This window comes from Taudactylus pleione, unplaced genomic scaffold (assembly GCF_031769625.1).
Source record: "Taudactylus pleione unplaced genomic scaffold, aTauple2 ptg000242l, whole genome shotgun sequence".
In the NCBI taxonomy this organism is placed as follows: Eukaryota; Metazoa; Chordata; class Amphibia; order Anura; family Myobatrachidae; genus Taudactylus; species Taudactylus pleione.
This window is the reverse complement of record NW_028284644.1, coordinates 8,851,450-8,876,329: the sequence shown is the minus strand read 5'-3', so window position 1 is coordinate 8,876,329 and position 24,880 is coordinate 8,851,450. Positions and strand designations below refer to the sequence as shown.

Below are 24,880 nucleotides of genomic sequence, written 5' to 3'. Positions count from 1 at the left end.
CTCTCTTCTCCCGCTCACAGCGCGAGCCCCCTGTCTCACCCGCTCGCGCTGCATCTGGAAGCATCCAAGGCTCGCGCTGTCAGTAGCCAGTCAGCCCAGGCAGCCCGATGTATATGTACTAAAAATCACCATCACCGCTTCTGCTATGGCTCTACCCATCCCCTCACACTCTTCACAATAAATATTTACAATTACATACAAATAAATCATTATATACATATCCTACCTATATATATATATATATATATATATATATATATATATATACCTGTGTATATATATATACCTGTGTACAAATGCACCAAGGTGCCAGGCAGCACTCTTAATGCACACAAGGCACACCAACCCCAATATACATAATCATATATATATATTCAAGTTTACCCTAGCGTCATTAGGGCTACACTGGGCTATGGGAATCAGTGCTGGTTCTGGAATTACAGGGAAAAATTTGCATAGGTTCTCCCTGTAATTCACAGAACCAGCCCTGGACCATTTCTAACGGGGCCCTATCATCGGGCCCCCCAGCCGCAGCATCAGCCCTGTCTGCTACTCAGCCCAGGCCAGGGATCCCTGGGGAATTGGAGACCCCTCCAATAAAGGGGTCTTGCGCTCCAGGGCACCCCTAGCCTAGGCTGATAGCCTGGGGCTATCCACCTCAACCATGGGCGGCGGGTTGAATGATTTAGTGTAGTGTAGTGTAAAAATACATGAATAAAAACATTGTCTTTACAAGTAGAACTGCAGGTCCCAGCAAGCCTCCCCCGCATGCTGGTACTTGGAGAACCACAAGTACCAGCATGCGGGGCATTAAGGGCCCCCTGGTACCTGTAATTAACCTGTAAAGAAATGGTTAATAAAACTCATAACACACCGTGAAAATAAAGCTTTATTGCATCCATAAACACACGTTCACATACTCACCTGTTTCCAGATGTTCACGTCCCCTTGTCAACGTAAAGTATATAAAACAAAGTACCTGTAAAAAAAAGATCCAATACTCACCTTTATGTCCCACGATGTTCTCCGTAGAAATCCAATACGTGCCCCGGATACACTGTAACAACATGCTTCTGCATGCTGTTACATTGCACTAATGACAGCTCGTGGGAAAGAGTTGACATTAGTCCCGGGCAACCAGCCAATCAGACGCGGCCAACATTAGGGGCCGCTCATTGGCGGGGACCCACGTGAGCTTAGCCAATGAGCAGCTCCTCCACATGGGTCCCAGCCAATGAGCAGCTGCTAATGTTAGCCGCCGCTGATTGGCTGGCGGCCCGGGACTAATGTCAACTCTTTCCCACTAGCTGTTTCTGATGGCAGCCCTGACTACACCTAACACTATCAACCAGCCACCCACCGCCCAGGGGTGGTGGGGATAGCCCCGGGCTATCAGTCCAGGCCAGGGGTGCAATAGAGAGAGGGTCCCCAACTCCCCAGAGATTCCAGGCGTGGGCTAACTAGCGGTCAGGACTGATGCTGCGGCTGGGGGGCCCGGTGAAAGGGCTCCCCTGGCTGTGGCATCAGTCCCCCATTAGAAAGGGTCCAGGGCTGGTTTTAAATATACGGGGTACCTCACGTCAATTTTTTTCTCCATATATTTAAAAACAGCTCTGACCCTGCTGCCTGGTGCTGGTTCTTAAATTACAGTGGAACCCTACACATTTTTTTCCCTTTAATGTTAAGAACCAGGACTGGCTGGCTAGTCTGGGGCTGGTTAGTGTTTGGGGGGGACCTCACGTAATTTTTTTGTTACAATTAACCCGTTTATTACAGGCACAACACAAGCAGCTTACACATATCTCACTGATATGTGCAGGCTGCTTGCTAGGGAGAGTGGTGCTGAGAGAAATCACTGCAATCCTGGGTGAGATAACTCACTCGAGCTTGCTTTAAAATCACCTGAGAATCTTGATCTAAATCGCCATCGACAAACTCGTTTTTCAACAAATCGCCTGTTGGTAAATTTGGTAAAAAAAAAGTGAAAAAATCACCCGAGTTCAGGCGAGTTATACCGAGATGAATCACTTTGAAAATCGGGTCAATCCCGATTCTTAGTAAATTTACCCCTTAGTATCACTAAATATAGCATCATCAAAATGTTAGCAGCATATATTTGTGAAACCTATATATTTTAGGTAGGAACGGAGGAAGGTATTCGTACCAAACCACATTGCACGGGATCCTGGGACCTTGAAGGACCAATTGCAGCTGAAATTTTCCAACTGGCCTTATCAAAGTAATTTTCGGTGTTGCCGAGCTGGAAGGCCCGGGACTTCATTGCTTCAATGAAAGCTAGCCTACCGCAACACCTTTATGGTGAGAAACTGATGGACCGTATGGTGATCTTTCATGCTGCTTATTTTCTATTGCTGCTAAAATAAATAAGTTGCACAAATATATGCTGCTAAAATTTTGATGCTGCTATATTTAGAATTGTTTTATCTTATATATTATGGTGTTGTTTATGAATTCACATTAATGTGTTTTTAAATCGGTGGAATAAATATTTTTGCTTTCCCTGACTGCATGTCTTATCGGATATGTTGAAAGGTGTATGATCATTCATCCTAATAGGACCTAGTGCCATTCACTATACGTACCCATCTATTTGAAGCTTACAGCTGGAGTTGGTGTTCCTCCTAACTGTATATGTGAGGCGGCTGGCTCTATTTTTACTGCGCAAAATAGGGTGTTATCAATTTTTTTTTTGTCAGGTATGAATGTGTAAGACCCCATACTTTTATAATATCTTCTGTTGGATCATTTGCTGGGAGCCCTAATGGGCTATACATAAATCTGCAAGCCTCCCTCTAACATGGCATCTATTCAGACAAATAATTAACCCTACAGCTGGACAATACACATCAAGGGTTATTTGCAGGTCACCATGCTGGTAATTAAAATAAATACACTTAATAAACGCAAAGAATGACATGTTGCCTAATATTTTGTGATCCATAACATAATCACAACATTATGTATATGCCTAAAGTGCGGTATTGTCCAATGATGCAGAGCTTATATACAGGTACCGTGATTAGATTAAATTTTCGAATGCAGCACTACGGTGGCGGAACAAGAGAGTGGTGGGCCCAGGTGCAAGAATATGCTTTGGGCCCACCTATGCAGTGCCCCCAGTAGTGACCCTTATATAGTGCCCCCAGTAGTAGTCGCCACTATGTGCACTGCCCTCAGTAATAGTCCCTGCTATGTGCAGTGCCCCCAGTAGTAGTCCCTCCTATGTGCAGTGCCCCCAGTAGTAGTTCCCCCTAGGTGCAGTGCCCCCAGTAGTAGTTCCCCCTAGGTGCAGTGCCCCCAGTAGTAGTTCCCCCTAGGTGCAGTGCTCCCAGTAGTAGTCCCTCTTATGTGCAGTGCCCCCGGTAGTAGTCCCCGCTATGTGCAGTGCTCCCGGTAGTAGTCCCTGCTATGTGCAGTGCCTCCAGCAGTAGTCCCTTCTATGTGCACTGCCCCCAATAGTAGTCTCCGCTATGTGCACTGCCCCCAGTAGTAGTCCCTCCTATGTGCACTGCCCCCAGTAGTCCCTGCTATGTGCAGTGCTCCCAGTAGTAGTCCCTCCTGTGTACACTGCCCCTAGTAGTAGTCCCCGCTATGTGCAGTGCCCCCAGTAGTAGTCCCTCCTCTGTGCAGTGCCCCCATTAGATCTCATGACGTCTCTCCCATAGTGCAGAGCGACAGTGGGTCAGGAGGATGGAGGAGCAGACAGCGGCGGGCGCAGGAGCGGGGATTCAGGTAAGTGGGGTTTTTTTGTGTGTGTTTGTTCTATAGGTGGACACCTATAGAACAAACACACACAAAAAAACCCCACTTACCTGAATCCCCGCTCCTGCGCCCGCCGCTGTCTGCTCCTCCATCCTCCTGACCCACTGTCGCTCTGCACTATGGGAGAGACGTCATGAGATCTCTCCCATCACCCACTGCAGGAGCCAGAAGGCAGAGCTCATGAGTGAGCTCCAGCCCGGCTCCCTCCGTGGACGCAGCAGCCAATGAGAGTCTGTCTGACTCTCATTGGCTGCCAAATCAAACACACCACCGCCGGGTATTACGAGTGTACTACCCGGGGCCGGCGGTGGTGTTTGTTGTGTAGTGCAGACCGCACTCATTGCAGTTCGCACTACACTGTGGCTCCCGGATGTCATGACCAGGGTTTCTCGGCATGGCGGTCGGCGGGTGATACCTGTGAGGATGCTATGGTGAGGGGTGTCTGGCGGTGGCGCTGGCCTTTGGCGGGGAACATTGGCTGTGCGTGGTCCTGTGTGGGCATGTTGTCATTTTGGGCTGGTGAGGCCTGGCGGTGCTTCCGTTCTGCTCCGGTATGGGCGCCACCATCTTGCCTCTGGCCATGTGACCTAGTCCCCAATCCTGGTGTGCTCTCACTGGCCTGTCACAGCGCGGCACTAGGTATTTAAGGGAGTTCAGAGTTCCCTTGCATTGCCAGTGCAACGTGTTTCTCAGCGATAGCTGAGAGAGAGTTCCTGTGCTCGTACACCTGCCTTTTGGGATCGCCGTCTAGCCTGCTTCACCTTACCTGCTCCTGTACCCTGCACCTTGCCTCCACTTGCATTCCACTGGAAATTATTCTCAGCCTGCACTTCACTTCAACCTCACTACCCGGAATACTGGACTGTCTCCTGTATGTCACTACCTGGACTTTTTCCCATTGCCTCACTACAGTTCCCAAGTGCACTTTTGTGCTATACCAGGACTTTTGTTTTTGCCATATTCATGTCTACTAAACCACTCATTAAAAGTTCCACATTTTCCTTTAAACCTGCTTCAGTGTCTGCTTCTAATACTACCCCGGGTCCACAACAAAACCAGACCTCACACGGCGGCAGGTGCAGCGACGCTGTTGGCTGCAGGGGCTATGGACCCCTGCACCACAGCGGGCCCTGATGCAAGCCACCGGCTGCACCGCCGCTAGTTCTGCCATTGCAGCACTATAGTTAAAGTGTGTTTTAAGGTTATTAGGTGTAATTATATGATACTAATATGCTAAAAGTATACGATGATCTCTAAAATTAAAGCAAGATTAGTTACGTTTTAATGAGCATGGTATTCTAACAACTAACTATAATGTAATGATGCAGAACAATATGATAATTAAGAATCTATTACAAAATCTAATACTGCAGTGTATAATGATACTGATAAAAATAATAATTATACGGAATGAAAATTAAAATATGTTTAGCATAATTTCACAGTATTTGGTTAAAATTGGGTTTCAGGACTTTTTAGATGAAATCAGTCACATTCAGACCTAAGAGAGTGTACACGTTTATAAACTCATTTATTTCTCAATATTGCCATATGATTTGAGCTCCACAGCAATAACGGCCGATATCACAAGGAAATTAGCCTTGACAATACACTAGTTTGGTGGTGGAGGTGGGTGATAGAAAGACGACCCTTTAATGTGAAATAGTAATGTGAAATAGTTATCAGTGTAGAATTAGTAGTGCAATCTTGTGTATTTGATGAAAACAGTTGGCTGTCATGATGATGATGATCCTATATTTATAAATAGCCAACATTTTATTCAGACCGTCAAATTAAGGTGATCACATTGCACATAGTCAATGAGTCATGATGGTGGGAATGGTAAATATTAGGAAGACAAAATGGTATTAACATATCCAGATTAGTATAAACCATTTTGGTGATGGTCAGCATCCTCTACAAATTACTGAATATTAGCAGCAATATGAATGAGAGGGTTGGATCGCTGGGTCGAGTGACCCGGCAATCCAACCCAGGCAAATAGCAGGGTTTAACACGGGCGTAAACCGGGAAACCCTGCTGTGAGAACAGCGCACTCCGGGTCATGATGACCTGGAGTCCGCTGCAAGCCGGCCGATTGGTCCGGCTTCAGTGGCGCTTGGAGATGACATCATCTCCAAGCGTCCACTTTCACGCCAGGAAAGCCGGGTCTATGCAGACCCGACTCCGGTGTGAGCGGCGCCGACTCGGGAATATCCCGAGTCGGCGACTGCTAAATTCCGGGTCTGATCCGGATAGGAACTCTGTTCCAACTCCGGGTCAGACCCAGAATTTTATTGAAAAAGGGTTATTATAGAAGGCAGAAATGCATTTCAATAATATGAATGTCAATGAAAAATGACAGAGGAAAGAATTTGCTTTACAGCATAACATTACTCGGTCACCATACCTATTCTCAGGGCTATTTTTCTGAAAAAAATAGGTTCAGGAACCGTTTGTGGAGCTACCGGGGGTGGAGCTATAGAAAAACAATTATTTATATATATATATATATATATATATATATATATATTTATTTAGAAAAGTCGGCACTCAAAAGTGCCTTTAAAGTAAAACTTATCTTATAGAAAATACATTTTGGCCCTGGGCATTAGGTCATAGTTAATGAGAGGTTCAGGAACTGCTTGTTCCAGCTGAAAAACAGCACTGCCTATTCTGGCTTGGATAGTAAAGCACTGAATGTGAATTACTGAAATGATTTACAGTTGTGGATTATTTGCTTAATTATAAATACATACATTTAGCACACAGCACCAAATTTACTTCTTATACAGACTGAATAATGTCTCTATTGGTTGCAGAACTGGGTGATTAAGTGGAGTATTTTTAGGTGGAGTATTTGTACTATTATCTTTTATTATTACGATTACACCAACTGTCTGTAGCAACATACAGGGAAAATTACAATAATGTATACATACAAATGAATATAATAAAACGGACAGCAAAAAGAAAAAAATTGAAATAATTGTATATATAGACAACCAGGTGAGTCACAGTAATACCCCTTTTCCACCTAAATTCCGGGTCTGACCTGGAATTGGAACTGGGTTCCAATCCGGATCAGACCGGGAATTTAGCCGGCGCCGACCCAGGACATTCCCGAGTCGGCACCGTTCACACCGGAGTCGGGTCTGCATAGACCCATTGTTTCGGGCGTTGAAGTGGACGCTTGGAGATGACGTCATCTCCAAGTGCCACTGAAGCCGGATCAATCGGCCGGCTTGCGGCACGTTCCAGGTCATCGTGACCCGGAGTGCGCCGTTCACACTGCAGGGTTTCACAGGTTATGCCCGTGTTAAACCCTGCTAGTAACCTGGGTTGGATTGCCGGGTCACTCGACCCGGCGATCCAACCCTCTCCCCTTTTACACCAAGGAGCTGCCCGGGTTAGCCCTGCAATAACCCGGGTTTTAGCTCCGGAGTAAAATAGGTATAATTAGCAGCAGCATTCAATGACCCAGTGCCATGGGAAGAGCAGGCAGAAAGTATCAGAGTAGCTGACAGTGGGCCTGATTCAGACCCGCTCACGAGCGCTGAGCACTCACAAGCGGGGCGATGGTGGCCAAGTGATGTCAGTGGGAGTGCTTTCGGCTCTGTTTGAGACGAAAGCACTCCGGGGCTTGCGGCAACGAGACCCTACTGCAAGGGTCTCATCGCAAGCCCGATGGTCGCGATGGTCTTGACCATCGCGACCATCTTCCTGGCCGCTCGCTATAGCTGTGGGTGGTCACCCACAGCTATACGAGCGGCCAGGAGGCCGCTATAAAAAAACAGAAGGCCGGCCCTGATTCAGAGCGAGCTCTCTGTCAGAGCGTCCGGCTCTGAATCAGGCCCTGAGTACACTGGCTACAAGGATAATGCAGGGTGGAACAAGAGGGTGGAGGGCACTGCCTGTGAGAGCATATATGGTCATTATGTTGACATTCAGAATGTTGATACCATAATGTTGACATTGTCTGAATGTTGACATTCAGGTGAGGACATGTTCAGAATGTCAACATTCAACATGTTGACATTCACAATGTTGACACTGACATAATGTCGACTTTGTCAATGTCGACAGCCAGAATTTCGATACATCATTTAAGGGTTAAGGTTAGGCTTCAGTTAGTGTCAGATTAGGATTAGGGTTACCTTAAAATACCATTGTCAACATTCTGACTGTCGACATTCACTATGTCAGCATGTTAAATGTCGTCATCTTGGACAAGTTGACATCCTGAATATCGACATAATATGCCACAGCCGTTTGAGAGCATACAGTCTAGGGGAGTACCTAGCAACTATTATATATAGATCAGTGTTTCACAACTCCAGTCCTGCATGTTTAGTTGGGGCACATTACTAGCTGACACATTTTAAAACATCCACAGGTGGTATTAATTATTCCGCTTGAGATACAGAGGAGATCTGTAAAACATTTACTGTTAGAAATCCCCAAGGATCGGAGTTGCTATAGATCATCTAGGCCTGGTTCAGAGGTGGATACTAATGCATGCATGGCTGCCATTTGTTTTGGATTTACCGCTGCGATAATATGCAATGCATTTTGCCCTTCTGCTTGTGTACTTGCGATGGAACCGGACATTGCAAGCCTGAGACGGCCACTTTTAATGTCCATAGATAGTGGACTCAAACACTCTACCACCGGCAGGGACGCTGACAGCCGCGCCGGGCCTGGGGAAAAGGGGGTAATTAGTACCCGCTCCCCCCTCCTCTTGGCGCCCCTGACCATTGGTGAACCATAGAGATCAGCATAGACAATTATGACACCATATGGCTGGCACAGTGTCTCAATATGAACATGACCTCTGTGGCTGCAGCTCTGTGTTTGAGAAAAAAAAGCTGCAATCACGGACACTCCCACAACACGCCTCTGAGACAGGCTTTTTTTGTGACAGCTTCAAGCAGCCTCCCAGCAACCTCCCTGGAATGCCAATGGCTGCCTACTGCCAGCTCAAATGGCAGTGATTCCATATGCAGCAGCGGTCTCTGCATACAGGGCCGCCATCAGGGACTGCCGGGTCTCCTGTCCCAGGCCCGGAGAGAGAGAAGGCCCTGGTGGCAACAGCGAGGAAGAGTACTTCGGCATTTGAACTACTATGGAGCCGGCCGCGAGCCAATCACAGCTTGCGGAACAGCAGGCAATCAGAAGCCGCTTCTTCTGATTGGCTGCCGTTACGAGAGCTGTGATTGGCTCCCGGCCGGATCCATAGTTCTAATGCCACAATGCAGATGCTCTTTTCCTCCGCCTGAAGCCCGGTGCATTACTCGCCGCTGCCACCCTGGCCCCTTTCTCAGGTACTTTTATATTCGTGTTGACCCTGTCTTGTGCCCCCACTTGAGTACGGCCAGCCTTCCCTAAACCCTCTCCTTCCCAGCCATCCTTCCTTCCCTGCCCACCCCCCCTATCCAGCCAGCCCTCCTTCCCTGCCCACCCCCCTAGTGCAGCCAGCCTTCCTTCCCTGCCCACCCCCCTAGTGCAGCCAGCCTTCCTTCCTTGCCCACCCACCTCAGTGCAGCCAGACTTCCTTCACTGTCCACCCCCCCAGTGCAGCCAACCTTCCTTCCCTGCCCCCCCCAGTGCAGCCAGCCTTCCTTCCCTGCCCACCTCCCCCCCAGTCCAGCCAGCCTTCCTTCCCTGCCCACCCCCCAGTGCAGCCAGCCTTCCTTCCCTGCCCACCCACCTCAGTGCAGCCAGCCTTCCTTCCCTGTCCACCCCACTCCAGTGCAGCCAGCATTCCTTCAATGTCCACCCCACTCCAGTGCAGCCAGCCTTCCTTCCCTGCCTACCCCCCCAGTCCAGCAAGCCAGCCTTCCCTGCCTACCCCCCCCAGTCCAGCAAGCCAGCCTTTGCTGCCTATCCCCCGCAGTTCAGCCAGCCTTCCCTGCACTCCCTCCCCCTTCTAGTCGAGCCAACCAGCCTGTCTTTCCTGTCCTAGTCCAGCCAGCCTTCCCTGCCCTTTGCCCCTCCAGACCAAACCAGCCATCCCTGCCCTTTGCCACCCAAATCCACTCTTCCCAGCCAAGTGCCCCTGCTTTTTAAACCTTCTCTGTCCTGTGCCCCCATTAATATCCAGTGTTCTCTACCCTGTGCCCCACCTCCACCATGTCTAGCCATCCCTGATTTACACACCAATTGATGCACCACCCCCGAAGTAACTCCACCCAAGTCTGCCCTATACCCTGGGGTGCCCTGCCTATTTTGTCAGTACCGGGCCCCAAAATTTCTGATGGCAGCCCTGTCTGCATATACTCAGTGGTACGCAAGCACCATAGGAGTTTCCAGGATATTTCATTCAGTAGCAAATATTCCATCAACTGGGTAAACATGGACAGTGCATCCACCTCTGAATCAGGCACTTAGCCACTGACAATCTACATGTTATGGTGTATAGTATTGTGTATCACCTCATAGTAGGCCCAGAAGCCAGCCTCTCGGGTGTATGGACCAGCTGATCCTGCTCCAGAGACAGGGATTCCCACATCGCATTTACTAGGATCAGGGTTCCTGAATGTTCGTCCGTAAGTAGGGAACCCAATAAGGAGTTTCTCTGCAGGCGCTCCATTATCTTTCCAGTAATTCATAGCAAACATCTGGGAGTGAAGAGGAGATAATTATGGAAAGAGTATAATATAAATACAGCAATACCATGATCAATAATATGCACAACACAATGGTTTATTAGGCACATCAATTACTAACAGAGCTTAAAGATGCACTTCTGCACAAATAATTCAGCAAGCAATCAGCTGTTATCTGTCTAGTACAGTGATTTTCAACCTTTTTCAAATTGAGGCACACAGTACAAAAATTTAAAATTGCCAAGGCACACCATCCAGCAATGCGGCATGTGAGACAGATGAAAAAATATACACATTGGCCTCCGCAGGAATAACACACACATACATTGGCCTCTGCAGGAATAACACACACATACATTGGCCTCTGCAGGAATAACACACACATACATTGGCCTCTGCAGGAATAACACACACATACATTGGCCTCCGCAGGAATAACACACACATACATTGGCCTCCGCAGGAATAACACACACATACATTGGCCTCCGCAGAAATAAAACACACATACATTGGCCTCCACAGGAATAAAACACCCATACATTGGCCTCCGCAGGAATAAAACACACATACATTGGCCTCCGCAGGAATAAAACACACATACATACATTGGCCTCTGTAGGAATAAAACACCCATACGTTGGCGTCCGCAAGAATAAAACACACTACATTAGCCTCCGCAGGAGTAAAACACACTACATTGGCCCCAGAAAAATAAAACACATACATTGACATCCGCAGGAATAAACACACATACATTGCCCCAGAAAAATAAAACACACATACTTTGGCCCCCACACGAATTAAACACATACATTGGCACCCACAGAAAAAAATAACATTGGCTAGCCCCCGCATAAACAAAAAAACTCCCACAGAAACAAACAAACAAACAAAAAAAAAACACATTGCTCCCCACTAAAAAATAAAACATGGCTGGACCCCAAAGACACAAAAAAAACACATTGCTCCCCACTAACACATAAAACATGGCTGGTCCCCACCAAGAAAAAAAAATATGGCTGTCCCCACTAAGAAAGAAAACATGACTGGCCCCCACAGACACAAACAAAAAAAACACATTGCTCCCCACCTTGTCACTCACACACTGCAGCAGGCGAGCGAGCGAGCTTCCAGGCAGGCGGCCGGGCAGGAGGTAAGAGAGGGAGAGCGCGGACTGGCTGATTGGCGCTGGCTGGATGGCTGGAGGAGTGTGCGGGAAGGCAGCGGCCAATGCAGCGTGCGTGACCTGTGATGTCACGCCGCCTTGTCTTTTGCAGGTCACTGCCCGGGCGCGCCTGAGTCTCCCAGTACTGCAGTACTGTAAAATGTGCCCGGCGGCTCTGACACTTCACAACCAGCCACGGCACACTAGTGTGCAAGTAATGTGGGATGTACACTTGAGTGGCAAATTGTTAGATCGGCCAACCATTCAACATTTCTAATATTGGCAAGGTTTTGCACAAACAACCTTGTGCATAAACACTTGCCAACAGCCGCCCGATATGTCTTTCACAGATACAGTATATTTAGTGTACACACTGCCAGATGGACTTAAAGATTTATCGTTCAGTATGTACCCAGCATTAGGCAATGAAAGCAAAGATTTGATTTGTTGCTATGGTTTTAGTGCTTGAACAATGTTCGTAAACAACCCACAGTACCAGTAATGCTGGGTACACATTTGTCCATATATTGTTCGATGTACTGTACACCCGATATCTGTGAACGACATAGTTCACAGACATATCAGGTTGGCTCTACACACAGCCGGTGCCGATATATCTGAAATATATATCAGTGCATCTGCATGTGTGTACAGGCGACCCGCCGACTGCCTGTACACATGCTGCATGGACTGCCGATACAGACATCTCAACATGGTGGGGAAATTTAAATGCCCTCCCAGTTGTGATATCACATCGAGCGGCCGATTGGTAAGTGTGTATAGTCAGTCGGCCGCTCGGATGGCGGATCGGTCCATGTTAACTGTGTAATCTTAGGATAAATGGTCTGGCTTGCTTACAATGTTAAAGTAAATTAAATCTCCCACGTCCGTGGACCCTTGGCACAGGGGGCTGTTATGTCCAGACACCGTGTCCCACCCACCATGGAAATCGTAAGTCATCACGCTGATAAAATCCAGGAGTCTGTGGAGAAACATAGTGAAATAAATCTTTACAGTGTTCAGCTTAGAACAGACACAGACTTGTCTTATGACCACTCTGTTGCACAATAAAAACCACAGAACCACACATGACAGAACAGTCAGTGAAAATTGACATTTCCAAATATACTGTACATTTGTAATATATGTTACTTATAGTTTACTCAGGGCTGGCTTTAGGGGTGTTCGACCTCATAGAGGGCACACCCCTCCCCAACATCCCAATTTCAGCGGGACAGTACTGTCCCGCTGTTCCACCTGTGGGCCGAAGTGGCCCCTGTGTGGTCAAATCGGGGGGTTGGGGACCCCCACCGCCACAGCTTTGCGGCGGTGCCAGACCCTGGAGACTCTGGATGGATGCTACACGCATGCGCGACATTCATTTAGTGATGGGAGAGGGGCTGAGGGAAGCTCAGCTCGTGAGGCTCCCCCCAGCCTGACGTTATTTGGAGGCAGACACGCCCCCTAATAACGTCACCTAGGGGGTGTGACCTATGGTAATTAGGCCACGCCTCAAAGATAGGGCGCAGTAAAGAGGGCTGGCACAAGGTGCTCCGACCCCTGGAGCCGGCCCTGAGTTTACTCTGTATAATACGCTCCTTAGCTATCACCCCATGGTTTCGCCTCTATATCCCACCTTCCGATTTCTGCTATCTCATAACCAGCATCAACAGTCTCTTTTCCTGCAGCCACTGCTGCTGTGACCAGGAGCCGTGGACGACCTGATTCTGCTGCTTCCCTAGTAAATGCATCAAGCATTTCCTGCAAGGGTAAAGGAATAGGTTATAACATGAACTACAATTATGTCAGCCTATAAAGGACTCATGTACATTTTATAATGGCTACAGACACGGTAACTGACAAATATTTCTGTTCATTCTATACCATATCACTCAGTCTAAAGCTGGGTACACGCTAGACTATATTTTGAACGATTTGGCCGATTCCGACTCATCGGAATGACAAATTGTTCAAATCGTCCAGTGTGTACGCACTATCACGATGCCGACTCGCGCTGCCACGGGTCGTCCATCGTATCCACAGATCTTTTGTACATACAGAAAGATCTGAGGATGTCTCTAGCGATGCCATGCTGCCGAATGCAGTATGGCCCCCGCTACCTCCCCTCCGGTCATTGCCGGCATCGGCAAGTGTGTATGCACTTGCCGATGTCGGCACCCCAGCTGGGTCCATCGCGAATGATGTCATGCTGGGTACACACCGTCTAATGTACGAAAGTACCCATTGGGACATAGGGTCTGATTCAGAGCTGTACGCTATGCCGATATGTCCACAGTTACCCGATGTTTTTATAACAGCGCATGCATCTAAGTCAAGTGATTGACAGTTATGGGTCGTTTGTGGGTGATAACGGAGGGGTGGTAAGAAAAATGCGGGAGTAACACAGCCGTTTTATAAGCGTGTCGGACCCAGCGACTGATCTTCTTAGAAGGCGAATGATCTTCTGATCTGCGACTGATGCTGCGTTTTTGTATGCAGATGCTGCGACTTTTTACGCAGCCGATTGGAATAGAAAAGTTGCCAGTAGGCATCTAAATACATCTCCCAGCGGCTGCGACATTTGCATATTAACTCACACTAACTTCGTATAAAGTGTCAGTCGCAACGGTACTAGCGTACAACTCTGAACCAGGCCTGTAGCTCATTAAAGGCCACATTTATCAACGAGTCTTACCATACGAAACTAATGAGAAAACTCATTGCGTATGATAAATGGTGCTCCAGCCAATCAGCTCCCAACTCTCATTTTTCAAACAGATGACAGTTGGGACCTGATTGGCTGGAGCACCATTGTCATTACGCAATGAGTTTTAAAACTTGTTGTGAATGGTAAAACTCGTTGATAAATGGGCCCCTACATGTGGTAATGGGCGGACAGGAATTTCTCTCACTGAAGTAAAGTGAACAGTACCTACAGTAAAAATGACACACTTTACAAATGATAGCTGATTTAGCCATGAACGCATAAATCCTGACACCACAAGAAGTAAAAATTCAAAACCCCACAGAGCAACCTTTTATTTTATATATGATTATAACTGAACATCTAGGCAGAAGTTGTCAGTAACATGCTGTTAGATGTTTTAGTATATTTTCCGTACAAGACACTATTTCATGGAACCTTCTATTAGACACCTATAAACTAACAGACACAGACGTGCATTCAGAGTTCAGTGGTGTCAGTGGAAAATGGTGAGGGACCCCTAAGTAAACCCCTAAACAAAAACATTGTTCTTGAATACTTCAACCAGTTAGAAAATAAAGGATAATGTTTATGAAATGTGTTTGTAGACCATGGCTTAAGAGATAAGGCTCATGGTAAAAATGAATAAAAACAAAATCATATAATTTAGCCAATGCAGACTGTAAGTAACATAAATAGCAATGAATGCAAATAACCACTAGGCCAACTTTAATGCCCAATGGGTGCAGACACAACTGCAAGTTGAAGGCAGAGTGAAAACCAGGGCCGTAGTTAGGGGTGTGCGAGCGGTGCGGTCGCACAGAGCCCTGTGGGTGGCACTGCCACTCACCCACAGCTCCTGCATTTGGCTAGCAGTGTGTTTGCAATGGCACCCTGCTGCCAATATCTCTGCAGCAGTGCCGCTTGGAGCATACTTAGGATGCTCCAGACGGTCACAACGCTGCCCTTACAGCTCCCCGGAGCATCCTGGCACCGTGTGCAAGCCGCGCCCCCTCCACGTGACGTCATACTGAGGGGCGTGGCCTGCACCGGGTGCTGGGAGCACTAGCTATGGCACTGGTGAAAACATAAGACAAGCATACTATTGGCCATATTTTAATTATTTAATTTATTAAAAATTATAAAGCACTCACATATAACACAGTTTTACAGAGAATATTTAGTCATTCACATCAATCCCTGCCCCAGTAGCGCTTACAATCTATGGGCCTGATTCAGACCCGGTTGCAATCCTGCGCTCGCATTGAGTGATATTTCGCAATCTGCGCATGCGTATAAGTCGCATTGCGTGTGCGCGAATCAGTTAGTGCGATGAGAAAGTGCTCACCCGTAGCCCGCAGACGGGCCGCTATTTTGATTGACAGTGCCATTTGTGGGTGGTAACTGGGGAAGGTTCTTGTGAACAGGGGAGTGGATGTGCGAATGCAGGCGTGCCTGACCGTCAGAACGGAGTTTAATGGGTGTGCATAATTAGCAAAGTAGCGTCATTACACACGTGACTGGGGTGTATTTTATCCTGAACTGCTCGCACTGTTGAGGTAGGCTAGAGTCTACCTTAAGTGCTGCGAGCAGCTCCGATGGCCCCTGATGTTCCCGATTAATCCTACAACTGCTGGAGATGACGTGTGTTGTGAGCGGCAAAGGGGCGTCTTTACACAGTCGCGAGCGCATATTGCCGCCACTCGCTATTACTTAGTGGGCGTCTATATGCGGCCCAGTGCGAACGCATCATTTAAATATCCGTCCTCTTTTGGACAGTGAGCGGCGCAAATAGCAACCGGGTCTGAATCAGGCCCTATATTCACTACCACATGGACACACACACACACACACACACGTTAATTTTGTAAGAAGCCAATAAAATGTAGCAGTATGTTTTTGGAGTGTGATAAGAAACCGGCGCAAACCCATGCAAAACTTGTGAGAACATACAAACTCCACTCAGATAAAACATTGCCTGGGAGTTTAATGATCTCAGTACTATGATAGCAGTAATGCTAACCACTACACCTCCTGGTTGCAGTGCCATGCGGGGGCCACTAAAGGTCATGTCACTGCACTTGTGGAAGCATTGAGAAGAGCCCACTGAGAAGGGATCCTGTTAAGACTTTTACCATTGTGGAAGCTGGCTAAATGCAACTAAAGGGTTACTTTTTGGATCTTGGAAATTTCTCCCTAATACACGTAAACTGGTGGTATATACTGTATAATAGGTAAGCTAAACAGTCATCCCCACATTATATTACACCTCTGTTTTAAAAACAAAAAAGATTAGAGTCAATGACTACGTGGAAAACAGAAAGGAACTGTTGTAGGTGGTTTATCTATTGATTCTCCAAAAGCACCGTCGTAGGGGACAATTGTTGTTAGGGATTAGGTGAAAGCCGGACCGGACTAGATTCCAGAACACCGGACTAGGACAGTTCCCTGCAGCGACCTCTGCTGCTGAGGAGCTGTTAGCTATATAATGCTCGTCCCCGACACTCCATCCGGGGGGTGTGTCACTGCCAGGCAGGGATCGACCGATACAGAGTGGCTCCCTGCCGGACCAGATGCCGGGACACCGGAATGGAACAGCTCTGCTGTAATGCGCTGTCTGTCCAAGGGAGCCGGCTGTAATCTCTCCCTCTCTTCTCTCCTCCCTCCCCCCCCACCCCTGGTGACAGGCTGTCACTACACAACACCCGGACACAGCTTCTTAGCAGCAGAGCTGGTCCGTTCCGGCATCTTGTCCGGCAGGGAGCCACAATAATGAACGCTCCCTGCCTGTCACTGACACCCCCCCCCCCCCCCGGACGGGGACTTGGGGACGCACATTATACAGCTGACAGCTCCTCAGCAGCAGAGGTCGCTGCAGGGAGCTGTCCCAATCTGGCGTTCCGGAATCTAGTCCGGTCCGGCTTTCACCTAATCCCTAACCACAATTGTCCCCGGAATCTTGTCTGGTCCGGCTTTCACAGATACCCTTGTTGTTACACTAAACCACACTACTAATTCTGCTAAGTCCATGTCCTCATGTACATACTGCAGTAACTGGCATTAGATAAGATGGGTCCTGTGACTGTACAAAGCGATTCTTCCATATACTATCCCTGAAGAAGATAATAACTTCCTATTTGATAGCAGTGTGATGCCCTAGTACAGACCTTCTGCCAATGAATGAAGCTTTTTTGTGACATCAGCAGCCAGCGAGGGGGCTTTAGGACCCAGGGGACTCAAACGGAGTCAGTGAGGAGCGGGAAGAATCCTGACAGAGAGAACAGCCTGACCTGTGAGCCGGGGAGGAGAAGTCTGTTATGCGGGAACGCCGGGCTGTGAAGAGATCCGGGCTGACAGGAGCAGGCACGGGGCCACATGTCAGCCACACAGTTCTGCAAACAGCAGATGCTGGAGGGGCTGCTGAGCAGGAGCCGCGCTGCAGGGAACCGGCCACACAGAGTATAGGAGCGGGCAGCCAACGAAAACAAGACTGGCAGGAGGCTTGTCTGTGATAACTGACATGAGTAAGGGACTGATAGCAGGTGGCCGGGGCGCCTGTTACAGCTGGGAGTCATAGATCTGAGGCAGCCGTTCCTCAGGTTAAGCTACAGAGGAGACCAGATGAAGAGGCAGCCTGATAAAGCGGAAATAGCACAAACGGACAGGTCGAGAGCCCTCAGTGCCCACCACTAATTGCTCACCCACCTGCTGGAATTGCGGCCATCCCAACCAAGCGGCATCACACACCTGCTGGAAGTGCGGCCAACCCAACCAACCGGAGAGTCATCCGCCGTGGGTGGAGGAAGATAGGGGTGTGACTGGTGCTGCAGACCTTGCTGAGAGTCTCCGGCTGCCTGCCCCCATTCTCCGGCTGCCGCTGCTGTGTGACTGGGGGAGAAGGCGCCCGGGCAGAGTTGCTGGGGAGGAGCCGTCCAGGCAGAACTGCTGCCTGTAGGGTGAGATTGACAGACACAGCCCTGGGGGTTGATGGGAGATGTAGTGCCGTGGTCACCTCCTGTCATCCAGACACTGGGCCTGATTCAGAGCTGAACGCTCTGACCAGAGCGCTCGCTCTGAATCAGGGCCCTCCTCCATGAAAATGGAGCGGCCTCCTTGCCGCTCGCATAGCTGTGGGTGACCACCCACAGCATATGCGAGCGGCCAAAAAGATGGTCGCGATGGTCTTGACCATCGCGACCATCGGACTTGCGACGGAGACCCTGCGGTAGGGTCTCCCTGCCACAAGCCCTGGAGTGATTTTGGCTCTCTGAGCCAAAATCACTCCCACTGACATCACTAGTGATGTCAGTGGGGCCGGCTTCAGACGGTAGGCGTTCCCATGGGAACGCCTCCGTCTGGCAGGCACGCCCCCGGCACGCCCACCAAAGGGGGCGTGCTGTCAATCAACATCGACAGCACGCCCCCTTTGGTGTGAGACCCGGATCGATGGAAAGCCTGTCGCTCCCCAGGTCTCGTGCATGCGCACGACGGAGCTCCCTCCCTTATTTGCCATCATAATCTGCAGTGAGAACTGTCTTCTTTGCTATCACCACTCGCAGTGAGACCTGTTATCTGCCACCACAATTAGCAGGGAGAAATGCTGTACATGTTTTCACAGCCAGTTGAGAGTACTGTCTTGTAATATCATACTGTCAGACACAAGGCAGTGAGGAAGCCTACCTCTCCTTGCTCTGTCATACTAATTCAACCCCGCCACCCAGTTGCCATTCTAGGATATTACAGGGCCTGTCCCAAGGTTGTGAAGGACTATCTGGATATGTAATGTATGTATGTGATCTGGATGTTGTAGTTGCATTTGTGAATTCTGCTATAGTCTTAAATCCAGTTATATACCATGTGTGTGCATAACTTGTAATAGAGTTAGGTAGAAAATTGTGGCCAACAGTAAATTCTATGGTGTATGTCGATTTGCAAAACTAACCTTCTATTCACCTTTAGTACAGTGACAAAGTGTTCCAACTAAATAATATTCCTAGTCACTGTCCAAACGAGTAGTGACTATTGGGGGGGGGGGGTTCTCTGGGCGGTCCTTGAATCTCTGAATATAAAACTAGGGCTCGAGGAGCAAAGTGTGGTTCGTAGGCATCGGAAGGCCGGGACAGATTACAGTTACAGGCCCGTATTCAATTTGAGGCGAAAAGTCGGAGGTCGGATTTCACCATCATCGACGTTTTTACTGGGGATAAAGTATCGGGCGCGTGCCCGCTTATCCACGTATCCAATTAGGAATCGTCGAAAACGGGTCCTGGTGGAAAGGTAAGTATCGAAAAGTCCTGTCAATTTAACATGGTCTGACATGGGGGATCACTATGGGCATCCCCGATTTGGCCTGCTGAAGGTAATTGGGGTTTTTAAATAGCCGCGGCAGGTGCATAACTGCGCCTGTGAAGAAGTGAAGAATAGCATTTAGCTTTTTTTTTTTGCAAAAAATAACTAGTCACATCAAATTTGGGGTACATGAAATGGGTGCAAGCATATTTATAAGTCCCTAAAATGATTTCTAAAAATTCCTCAAAAATGCACCTGCCGCAACCACTCGCATTCTAGAAAACACCTGCCGCATACATGGGGACCTCTCCTGAGGATATTTCGCTAGTTTTTAAGTTTGTTCCCCTACATTATTTTTTCACCCTCAAAATGAAAGTATCTTTTTGGGGTGTCCTGAGGAAGTTTTTGTTTTTGACACAGATTACATTATGGGGGCATTCCCAAGACTGCGGGCTATTTTTTTTAATTCTGCACCCCAATTCCCCAATTCTGCACTTTTTCGCCACCTAAACAGTGGTGAAAACTTATCCCCGCTTTTTTACAAAGATTTTTCACATCTGCGAAAAGTCTTTGAAATTGAATATGGGGATAATTGAAAATGTCGAAAATAACATCATTGGAGATAAATTATCGCCGATAATGGACTTTTCTTTCCTAATTGAATATGGCCCATAGTAGGAAACAGGCACGACACACACACCACTCACCGACAGTTCTTAGCAGCCCACCTGTATCAGTATAGTAAACCGTTGCTTGTCCTCAGGGGGGCTACCTCGAGATCCTGGGTACTCAAAGTCCAAGTCAATGCCATCAAAGTTATATAGACGGAGATATGGAATCACAGATGTAATGAAAATGTTACGGTTCTCAGCAGTGGCAACCATATCTGTGAACCTAACAATAACAAAACGGGAAATCAGTTGCATACTGTAAGAGTCACGTGTATGTATATGTGTGTGTATATATGTATATATGTGTGTATATATATATATATATATATATATATATATATATGTGTATATATATATATATATATATATGCATATATATATATATGCATATATATATATATGTATATGTATATATATATATATATATATATATATATATATATATATATATATATATATATATATATGCATATATATATATATATATATGCATTAAAATGCTGAAAATTATGCTTACCTTTCTGTCCCAAAGTTCCAACCACCGATTGCCAATAATGTCACCAAGTTTGGATTCCTATAACACAGAACAAGACAGTACTGGTAACAAACCCCAGTTTGTAGGCCTGACAGAATCCGTGTGTTATGTAGGTGATAGTAGATAAATCTGTCAGAGCCTTTAAATAGCTACCATACCCATAACTTTATAATTTACCAATCAGAATGATTAACACTGAGATGACTGGAACAGATATAACAAAGACTGGTAAATCAAATTACATGCAATGTAGGACTTGAAGGATTCCAAAATCTAAAATATATATAGATGTTACATAGGAAATAAGGGCTTATCTCGCTACGCGAGAGTTGTATGACTAGAAATGCTGTGGTCAAGTTTATTGTAATACCAACATTTGCTTTAGATCGTTGAACTGCTTATAGAGGACATCATCGTTCCACTCATACGGTGCAATCTGGTGCCCGCTCATGGTGGCAAAGGCATACACGAGATGAGTGCAGAGCTGCGGGTCAATATTCTCTGGCATGTACTTTGCAGGCTCAGGCCGATACTGTGACCAGTTTGTGAAGTAACAAACCAGTTTGAAGGTAGAACCTGAACAAAGCAGATTTTTATTATGTTTTATTTATAAAGTGTCAACTTATTACTCAGTAGCTAACATGGAGGCCATCATGACACAACTACAAATGACATACAATGAAACAGAAATTAAAGATGACCCAGCCTAAATGAGATTATAGTGTAAAGGGTGTGAGGTACATAAGGTAGTGGAATAGCAATTGCAGCTGTTGAAGGGAATACACGTCACTTTTCTAGTTGCAGGTACATTTACTACTGCAGGCAATTGCCAGTTACTTGCCAAGGTGAGCACTAGCACAGCTCTACCTCCTGGCTTATAGACAGGGCAGCCATCAGAAATTGTCGGACCAGGGACTGTCAAAATAGGCAGCCCCCACCGTGTTTCTGCAACTCAAACCCTACAGTGTCTCCCTAGACAGCACCCCTTCTGTGCTGTTTAGGGAGAATGCAGGATAGACTCTGAGAGAACTGTCTGGATAGACAGCACCCCTTCTGTCTCCCTAGACAGCACCCCTTCTGTCTCCCTAGACAGCACCCCCTCTGTCTTCCTAGACAGCACCCCCTCTGTCTCCCTAGACAGCACCCCCTCTGTCTCCGTAGGCAGCACCCCTTCAGTCTATCCAGACAGCCCCTGCATTCAGCCCTTAAAGTGCACAGACACTTACCTTCTGCTGTGTCTACTGGCTGCTCCTCTGCACACTGCGGCTGGTTCCTCTGTCGGCAGTGCGGCACATGTGATGTCATTACATTACGTGCGCCTTGTTGCAATAAGAATAAATATAACTTTTATTTGTACCAAGCAGCCACAATCCACCCCACACATTTCTCTCTGTGATCCCCCCACATTCCCCTCTCTCTTAGCGATCCCCCACATTCCCCCGTCTCAGTGACACCCCCATACATTCCCCTCTCAGCGATCGCCTTCATATACCCCTCTCTCAGCGATCCCCTTCATATTCCCCTCTATCAGCGATGCCCCCACACCCCACATTCCCCTCTCTCAGCAAACCCCTCCATAATCCCCTCTCTCATCGATCCCCCCACATTCCACTGCAAGTAAGTGACCCCCTACACATTCCCCTCTGATACACACACACACCTGTCAGATTTATGCCACACACAATATAGTTCCCCTTACTCACCACCTTCTCTTCCTCACTTTCTCCCGATTTGCCCCAGTCCCCTTGCTTTCTCCAGCCCCTTGGGTTCCTGGGAAAAGAAGCCTGGCAAACCATTGGTCGATCTTTCTGTAGCCTGCTATGGGGGCAACCATTTTCTGTTAACCCCTGGTGCAGCCTCAGCCTGTCAGATCTGTCACTCGTGTTCCAGGCACACACAGCGGCCGGGGAGGGAGCAGGAGGACCCGAATCATTAATGGCACCTAGCTCGCCCCCGATGGCTGGTAACTCCATCCCTGCAAGGGCCCCTCTCTCTGTCCAGACCCGGGACTCCAGACCTGGCAGTCCCCCCCTGATGGCGGCCCTGCTTATGGAGGTCAAAGACTACAATATAAATGCTGGTTCCTATGGGCGGGATGTATCATGCATTGCATACGGCATGTAATAAATCCGCCACTTATCACATGTATTCATTTACATTTTCCATTATATTATGTGTCTTTCTGTTAGCATTGCCTGCAATTTGTTTGTCATTACATTTCCTTAGTAGACATGCAACACATATTAAATAAGTCATGTCCTTACCCAGCTGTACATTCAGCAGCAGGAATAGACCTGTGAAAAAAAAGCACAAAGTTATAAAAAATACAATAAGTAATATTTTACATCATGTACATTCATATTTCCCTACACCCCCTCAAGGTCAGGGAGACTCCCTGAAATAATAGTAATCTCCTTGATTCCCTGAATAGTAGTAATCCTCTGATTGCACCTTACACCCATTATGTAGCTGTTATATACATGGAAAAAAAATTATCAGATATATACAATCAAATAGCATCATCATACAACAACGCAGATACAGTATATAGATTTCTCTTACCCGCCCAAAGCAACATCTTCCTCATGACTCTGTCTCAGCACTGACGGCACGTTAATGAGACCTTTATAAATAGAAGGAATTGCTGGTATCAGTGTGAGAGCGCCACAGGTGAGAGCAGTAGATAAATTAACAGATCCTAAAAATCTAAATCAGGCGCAATGCTAAATGAAAACAAATAAATACACAGGTGTTTATCCTATTAGCAGCTCCCAATAAGTATTCTGGAGATACTAAATAATGAACAATATTAAAGGACCATAAGGCACATAGGGAGCGCTTGACCAATTATTTAATATGATTATCTAGACAAAAATATCACATAAGGTTTATAAAAAAACATACACATAATACAGGCAAAAAATTCAATACATAGAGAATCAAGTGTTCCAAAAGTGGGATATTAATCCACTTAATGGGCTCCGTAGAAAAAGATCCACAATGTAATAATTAACGGAAGAAAATCCAATGATAAAAGTCACTTGGAAGCAACAATATTTCTGAAGAGCTGGCATAAAACTCAACCTCCCTGTTATACGATCAGCTCACCACCAGCGCAGATGTCAATCTCTGGACACAATCACAGAGTAGCAGCGGTGGGGGAAATCTTCAGTGTATTAAACTCCCATTTAGTGGAATGAGGCAGCCACCTGGCGTGATGATTAAACGGTGTCCAGCTGAAGTGACAACGGTGGGGGAAAATCCTCAGTGTGCAACAATCCCCGTTTGGTTGAGTCAGGTATCCACCTGAGATGATAGTAAAGCAATGTCTAATAGGAGTGATACTTTAGTAGCCGGAGTGCGGGGGAGGGAGAAAGCCACTCACGTATCAAGTCAGACATCCATATTTTCAACAACGGCGTCTCAAGCAATGTCTGGAGCAGCAAAGTGGTATTGGAATTCCTGCTTAGAGTCACTTAACGCGTTTCTCCATTCTCACAATCTAACGGTTTCATCAGAAGGTAAAGCCGGTTTTGAAGATCATAAAATATGAAAAAAAGAACTAATTGGCAGAAAAACAGATGCAGCTGGGAGACTGAGAAGACTGGCCAAGATTCAGGTACTGTGGCTGATAGCAATGTCTGGCAATGTAATGGCCTGGACAGAAGAGCACACCAAACTTAACACTGCCTGCTACATAATGCACAAAACCGAGGTTAAGACTAAAACGCTAAATCACTTATAGAATATAACTTCTTCAAAAATGCATATCAAAAGTGTATAGCAGCTGAATAATATTAATATTTCAGATATTTGAAATGACTGTTGGTCCTTGGGGGAGGTTGCAGAATCACTGCAAGAATCTGGTGGAACTCGAAAGTCTATAAATGATAATTAACAAAAATAATTCATGGTGCGCTGACATATTGTATGAGCCTGTCACGGCCTGTGTGCGCTGCATTACAAATTTTTTGATATTGGATGGACACTGGGATAAAATTCTGAGTCGCACACAAAAGCGCACATTGCAGTGTCTATAGGGAGTCGCCCACCTCCGACTTTACGCAAATTACCTACAAACTCTCTCCCTTGTGTAGGTCAGTGCAGCCGAATGTGCATGAG

At 47.0% G+C, this 24,880-nt stretch overlaps 1 protein-coding gene across 1 annotated transcript in view; it reads right to left on the bottom strand.

The window, feature by feature from the left end:
• The window catches only part of LOC148516750 (acidic mammalian chitinase-like), a 37,301-nt gene extending 13,953 nt beyond the window's left edge, over positions 1-23,348 (bottom strand). Inside the window, exons 1-8 of the mRNA XM_088479652.1 lie at positions 23,321-23,348; positions 23,023-23,052; positions 21,133-21,334; positions 20,741-20,797; positions 20,281-20,446; positions 13,196-13,320; positions 12,418-12,541; positions 10,218-10,403 (exon numbers count right to left, since the gene is read on the bottom strand). Of these exons, the coding sequence (XP_088335778.1) occupies positions 10,218-10,403; positions 12,418-12,541; positions 13,196-13,320; positions 20,281-20,446; positions 20,741-20,797; positions 21,133-21,334; positions 23,023-23,052; positions 23,321-23,345 (915 nt within the window). The 5' untranslated portion in view covers positions 23,346-23,348. The remainder of the gene's footprint in view (positions 1-10,217; positions 10,404-12,417; positions 12,542-13,195; positions 13,321-20,280; positions 20,447-20,740; positions 20,798-21,132; positions 21,335-23,022; positions 23,053-23,320) is intronic.
• Between the last annotated feature and the right edge of the window lie 1,532 nt (positions 23,349-24,880).